This window comes from Macrobrachium nipponense, chromosome 12 (genome assembly GCF_015104395.2).
Source record: "Macrobrachium nipponense isolate FS-2020 chromosome 12, ASM1510439v2, whole genome shotgun sequence".
Taxonomy (NCBI): Eukaryota; Metazoa; Arthropoda; class Malacostraca; order Decapoda; family Palaemonidae; genus Macrobrachium; species Macrobrachium nipponense.
Window position 1 is genome coordinate 31,243,278 of NC_087205.1, and position 7,500 is coordinate 31,250,777.

The 7,500-nt window shown below is 37.3% G+C and overlaps 1 protein-coding gene across 1 annotated transcript in view; it reads right to left on the bottom strand.

Moving 5' to 3' along the window:
* LOC135224454 (NPC intracellular cholesterol transporter 2 homolog a-like) overlaps positions 1–5,954 on the bottom strand; it is a 35,772-nt gene extending 29,818 nt beyond the window's left edge. Inside the window, exon 1 of the mRNA XM_064263455.1 lies at positions 5,798–5,954. Within this exon, the coding sequence (XP_064119525.1) occupies positions 5,798–5,876 (79 nt within the window). The 5' untranslated portion in view covers positions 5,877–5,954. The remainder of the gene's footprint in view (positions 1–5,797) is intronic.
* Between the last annotated feature and the right edge of the window lie 1,546 nt (positions 5,955–7,500).

Consider the following 7,500-nt stretch of genomic DNA (forward strand, 5'->3'; position numbering starts at 1 on the left):
TGTATATAATGTGTGTGTGTGTGTGTGTGTGTGTGTGTGTGTGTGTGTGTGTGTGTGTGTGTGTGTGTGTGTGTGTGTGTGTGTGTGTGTGTGTGTGGCCATATCTACCTCGTACAATTTATTCATATCACTGACTTTCCATGCAAACTGGTCACTTTCCGCCCTATTTAAACGTTCGCAAGGATATTCCAGCGATGGAGAACGGGCCTTGAATCGTATATTAACCATCCAGCAAGAGAGCGTGCAAGCACAAGCGTCAAACAGCCCAATAACGGCTGATAACGATGGGAGCAAATGCTGTGATTTAGCGGTCAAAACTAGGCAAGGTTTCCATCAACTATAAATTTTCTCCTTCGCAGCGTCGCAAGCCGATTGCCCAATGACCTGACGAAGACAGAAATCTCCTACTCCGCAACCCCTCCCCAAGTTTAATAGCCTTGCCGTGCTGAAATGTTCTGCTTGCTAAGTCAGCGCCGTGTTTAGGAAGTCAGCGCGTGTTCAAGCATGCACCTTGGCAAGCGAACGTATCAGTTTCGGATAACAACCCTTGGTTTTGCTGCTTGATTTCCAGAAATGAACGATTCAGCACCATTCCCCAAGACTAAACGCGCCCCAGTGTTGATCTGATAACAAAGCAACCACGAAATGCTAAGAAAAAAAAAAAAAAAAGCAGTGGACGGCAAGGGAAGAGTAGAATTTTTAATATCAAATTTTTTTGGTGGGACAAAACGGTATCGCGTTTGTACGCAACGATATATAATTATGTATACATACTTATATATTATATATATAACATATTATATGTGCATATCTTTATATATAACATATTATATGTGCATATCTTTCTCGAATACAGCCGGATACAAAATCGGGCCATAAAATACAGCAACATCAAACAGCCACCAGAACTATTTACATTCGATTTTTTGCACTTAATAAAAAAAAGAAAAGAAAATACAATTACAAAAGCTTACAAACTTACATAAGTCTTCATTGCTTCAAATACAGTAACACATAGGAAAATATAATCCCTCCTCCCCAATTTCCAATGTACATAAACAAGGAAATACAATTATTTTCTGAAAGATGACAGTGCTAGACTGAATCGGTCTTAATCCCGGTAAATATTGGTTCTCAGACTTGCATTCTCTTCCATGAGATTAAGAAACTTCCACCCACTTGAGAAAGCAACAATAATCTTGGTCATGAGAGAAATAGAGAGAGAGAGAGAGAGAGAGAGAGAGAGAGAGGTGCACGTTAATAGTCAATCAGCGTCATCTTGCAAAATGAAAGTATAATTTCAAGCATCATGATTGTACTTCTGCTATTTAGACACGTGACAGACTAGTTTAAAGAAATGGGCTACTATTGGAAACCTTTTCAAGACTCGACCAAGTATAAAAAAAATTATAAAAAAAAAAATAAACTTGGAATTTATCTGCGTACAACCAACTTCCTCTCACAGTTTCTCAACTCCCCAATACCACAAAACCCTCTGCCAACAACCCACCCATCTCCACACCAGGATTAATAGAGTACTCTAATAATCCTACTCCACACCACAACAGAACTAGCTACTGTGTTAAAGAAAAAAAAAAACAATCAAAAGAGGGTTTTTAACACTGATGCTGCCCAAAACAAACTACATTAAGTTCAGCAACTGTGAAATTTCATGGTTTCTGGTCACTCGTCCCCAATACATATTTACGGTGAAAGAGAGCATTCTGGAAAAAGAAAGTCGCAGCACATGGGGAATGCTGAAACGGAAGCAGAACTTCAAGTCTTACAGGACATGACAAGAACAGAGGAGCAAAATTGCAAAATTGTTGACTCCATGTTGGTTTTCTTCAGTGCAATTACTAGACCTATTTAGGTAAAAGAGGAAATCCAGTCAAACCTTAATAAATATTATACATCACCACTTCAACTTTACATACGCTTTGGGGGTCTGAATTTCTGATAAGTAACAGGCTACATATCACATCGTGCACCTGAACATTTCTAGACATTGGAGCTAAATGAATTCTACGTAGTTCAAAAGTTAAGTTAACCTGTACTTAACACTTAACATTCAGTTCAACAGGTTTCTCTAAATATGTATCATATTGTATTACCTAAGCACTGAAGCCTGTTATGTTGAGTTACTTGAAGTTCACACTATTCTCTTTGTGGACTGACGGAAAATTACTACACTAGCCATCAATGGCAGATTATAGACATTGGATTTCGAAGTATGCAAATCGTAAAACAAAACGAAGGGATTAAATAATATGATGACACTTTGCCTCAATAAGAATTATAAACACACACACACACACACACACACACACACACACACACACACACACACACAAATTTGGAAAGAATTGTGGAAGCGCTCGTCAAAGACAAAATATTTTTTATCAAATCAGGCAAACAGGATGCGCTTGACAACATGCACTGAATAAAGAAAGAAAAAACAACTGTTAAAAAAAATCTACGTAACACAAACGGGAAACAAAATTAATCACGTGAAGGAGGACTCGACTGCATTGCTCTACAAAAGGGCGTATTGCAAAATTTAAAGCAAAGCACAAAACACACCAGAACACGACAACAAATGTTTGGTTAAAGGAAGAGTAGGCTTCAATCATGCGTGTGTATGACACATTTCGGAACACAGGTCTTAACACAAAATACTAGTTATAAGCACATTTTGGTGTTTGTCTTAAGCAAGCACAAAACTAGCATCTTTATTTACAAACACCTTTACACAACATGGTGTTGCAACATTGCAGAGAGGTTTTTAATACGAGCCATTATAATAATTTCCGTACATCTTGCATTATAATCAAGCAAAACAAGTAAAATACGATGAAGTATCTTCAGCGTAATCGAGTTTTCTGTACGCCTGTAATGTATGAATCGCAACCCATGAAATTTTCAGCCTTGGCCTGGTGGTCACCTGTCAAAGCGTTGTCGGACGCACGATCTAGGCTAACTTTAAATAAAATTAAAACTAATGAGGCTAGAGGCCTGCTATTTTGATATGTTTGATGATTGGAGGGTGGATTATCAACATATCAATTTGCAGCCAGCTAGCCTCAGCATTTTTGAGATTTGAGGGCGGACAGAAAAATGGAGAACGGATAGACAAATAGACAAAGCCATCTCAATAGTTTTCTTTTCCAGAAAACTAAAAAGGATACAATCAAATTCACACAAGCCTTAAAAGAAACATCAAGAATATAACAACCACATATATATACACTTGCCTTCATAAACACACCAAGAGTTATAGAAAAAAATAAGTTTACAACCCACGTACCAACTCATGGGTTTAATTCTTTCATATCAAGAATAACCGGATTTCACTGCCACATGTCGTTGCTGGGTCCTGGCAAGACTGCGGTAAGAGAGACTGTTAACCAAAGAAATCGAGGTAACTGCCGAGCTTTGTCTTTCCCGGTAAACTTTCTAAAATCTCTCTTGCCAATAACAAAAAGTTACGACATTCCAATCAAATGAAGGTAATTTGAATATCCTAATATGTTTTGAGAGAGGAGAGAGAGAGAGACGAGAGAGAGGCAGACCTTGAGAGAGCGATGAGAGAGAGAGAGAGAGAGAGAGAGAGAGAGAGAGAGAGAGAGAGAGAGAGCTTTTCCGTAGAAAATAGAAAATCAATTGTTTGCAAACAACTGTGTATTCTACACATTTAGCCTGGAGATAGATGACTCTTAGGCCTATTGTACTTGCCTGTAAGACAAAACTATGCAAACCGTGATATATCCAGATTTTACTTATTACCGGTTTACAAAAATTTTGAGGAAATTATTTGCTACATCAATGAACGACACAAAATAATCATTCCACAACACCTTGCATTGGATAGCCTTAGGATTCCAAACAATAGTCTCACATGCCACAACTACTTTGGTTGTCTAGCCACGTCTCAGTAGCATCAAACCAAGTTTATAAAGCAACTAACCCCATTCCAGAGTTACAGTACACACACACACACACACACACACACACACACACACACACACACACACACACACACACATATATATATATATATATTTATATATATATATATATATATATATATATATATAAATCCCCAAAGTTCTTCCTCCTTTGAACGTCTCGAAATGCCAACCTCATGTACGTATAAACTAGTAATAATTAATTCATTACTGAACAAGCTTACAGCATACGAATTTGAAACATTTTAATATAGACTGAATTTTCTATATTTTACTAACGATCACCATATAAAATCGTATTTTCGCGTTAATGAAAGTACATTCTACATTCAACTTTCATTTTTACATAAGGAATATAATCTAAGAAGTTGAGAAACGGCCATGCCTTGGGAACCATGACCTGGGTTAAAACACGAACTTGTGCCGTTATACAATGAACAAGCCTTTAATGCAACTGTGAGAGAGAGAAGAAGGGGAGGGGGAGAGGGAGGAGAGAGAGGAGGGGAGGAGAGAGGGAGAGATGAGAGAGGAGAGACGAGAGAGAGAGAGACGAGACGAGAGAGACGAGAGACGGAGGCATGGAGAGAGGGGAGGAGAGAGACAGGGAGGTAGGGTGATGGGGAGGCGGTGAGAAGAGGAGGGGGAGGGGGGAAGAGAGATACGACGGGCGAAGAGACCGAGGATGTGAGATGAGAGAGGAGAGAGAGGCGATGAGATGGAGGCGAGAGAGAGAGAGAGCCTAGCACAGTTATTTTGTCAGGCAGAAATGAATCACGCACATGCAGCTGTTGGGCTGCATCCTGTGAGCAAGTTTAGACTCATGATCACGTGGTTGCGTTTCGCGAAATTCGCCCCGCTTAATACACTATATTAAAGCTAATATAAGTCGTATTATCGTCACGTGAGTCGTCCGCCTTCTGCAGAACACGATACCATCATAGTGGGTCACAGCGGACACATCAGGTTTTAAACGTCAATGGTTTTTATTCTCGGTTTTTATCTTAGATGATTCAAAGGTCAATATCTTTCTCTGGCTTACGGCAAAAAATATAAGCAGGAAAAAAAAAACAGACCGGGTGTGACCGTGAAATTAACTTCGAAGGTCGAGTTTAACCAGACGGTAAAGAAACAGATATAACCAACCTTCAATTGGTATAAATAACTGACCTTAAAAGATAGTACTGTGACCAATTAACCTGAGGCATAGTTAAGTGATACATCTTAGGTTAACGTTTATTTGGACTCAACTAAATGACATATATCGACAAACCTTTGTTAAATATAAAAAACAATACACACCCGTGAACTACTGACCCTACATAGGCCTAGGCCGATGGCTAATAATCTCGAGCATTTGCAACTGTCAGCCTACTACTGACCGCACTTAAGCCCGTAACTATTAATATCGAGCATCTGCATTTGTTAGTAAGATGTATTTCAAAACATAAAAGGCATTTGTACTATTATCCCTACTGTTACAATATGGCAAGTTCAAGGGGTTATATAGCGGTTATGAGGTCTCCCAAAATGTAGGTTATTACACGTGCTCCCAACCCCTAAGAAGTCAGTGCCCGCCACAACATACTTTTATTTTCTTTCACTGCCATATAGACAGTTACCTATTCCATTACCATTTACAAACATAAGTTAAAGGTTTTCGAAAATGATGAATGAATAGCTTTTAACGAAATCGTGCCAAAAAACTGTTTACTTCAAATCCAAAAATTATAAATAATTTGGAAACTGAGAAAAACACACGCTCCGTTATAAGAATATTGGCTAACACAGAAACTGTCACATTAATATATATTATTTATAAAGCAACTTACCACAGTTTTGGATCCTGACAGCCGAAGAAGTGGCCACGAAGGTGGCGAAGAGGAGGATAACAATGGCGTAGGTGTTCATTGTGGCAAAGCGTAAACACGACTGTTTTCGGAGGGCCGGATCGCGTCGTCATAAACCTGCGGACCGAGTGGCCCGATACGGTTTCCAACTAGCCATTATTTTTCGGCGCCAGAACTTATTTCTCCTTTTTTTTCTCTCTTTTTTTTCTTTCTTTTAATGTGCGGCAATTTCCTCTCCTTACTTCAGCGATCATTTCGCATGCGTGTAAAGTTATGGACGTTTATCTCCGACGTTTATATAGAAGAAAAGATCAAATAAAAGCACAGGAAAGTAGCTATGATAGTATGCTTTCAGATTAAACGATAAAATAATGTCACCCCATTTACTATGTTATTTTCCATTAATACCAGTTTTAGGCTTCAGTGCACTACGTGTGTATAAATTTAATAAGTTTTAGTTTATGACGCACAGAAAGGACTTAAAATTAATGATAAAGAAATATACACTGGGTAGTAATTCTATTGGAGGCCTTAGTCCTATAAGCCCAAGGTTAGTTTATTGGAGATGCCCTGACCATACGAACCACAAGTGGTCTTAACCGTCTCGTAAAATCCAGGTTATAGAGATCAGGTAAAGAAATACACACACACACACACACACACACACACACACACACACATATATATATAAATATATATATATATATATATATATATTACATATTATATATTATATATATATATATATATACATATTCATATACATATATGTATATATCACGATCTATCGATAAAACTTGCGATGGTTTAGTTTATGTTGTCAAAGAACTGGACGAGGGAATGAAATGAGATGACCAGAGCGCTGTCAAGTATTTTTCACAACTCCTCAGGGTCAAGTTATCCAAAAATCAATAATTGTTACAAAGACACCTCTGTGGCAGATCTGTAGAATTGATCAACAGCAGACCCGGGACGTACAAACTGGATGAACTACTTGTAACCAACATTTTTAGACAATTAGTCTTTAAATAGTCTTACGGTAGTTTTTATGTTTATATATTTCTTCCACAGAGGTGTCTTTATAACAACATAATTAGTTTATTTATCTATTTATTTTATTTTATTTTATTTTATTTTATTTATTTTATTTTTTTTTTTTGTTTTTTTTTTTTTTTTTTTTTGTATCACTTGACCCTGAGGAGTTGTGGAGGAAAATACATGAAAACTCTTGGTCAACTCCTTTCATTTCTTCCTTCAGCTCTTCGAAAGTGTATATATATATATATATATATATATATATATATATATATATATATATATATATGTGTGTGTGTGTGTGTGTGTGTGTGTGTGTGTGTGTATATATATATATATATATATATATATATATATATATATATATATATATATATATATATATATATATATAGTATATATAGGGTGAGTGCCTGGGTGTGCATGTATGTGTGCAAATGGATCTGTATCTATAGTTCCCGTGACACACATTGTTGCTTCTTTGAAATCGTAAGCCTTTTGCCAATTTTTCCTCTTTTTCATACAAAGTTTCTCACAGTCTCTCTCCTGAAGGCGCGAAGGATTCAAACACGCACAGAGAATGATGATATCGATCTAAACTTCTGACATGTTCATTGTTAGGGCGATATGAAAGGTCTATGAAGCACAGC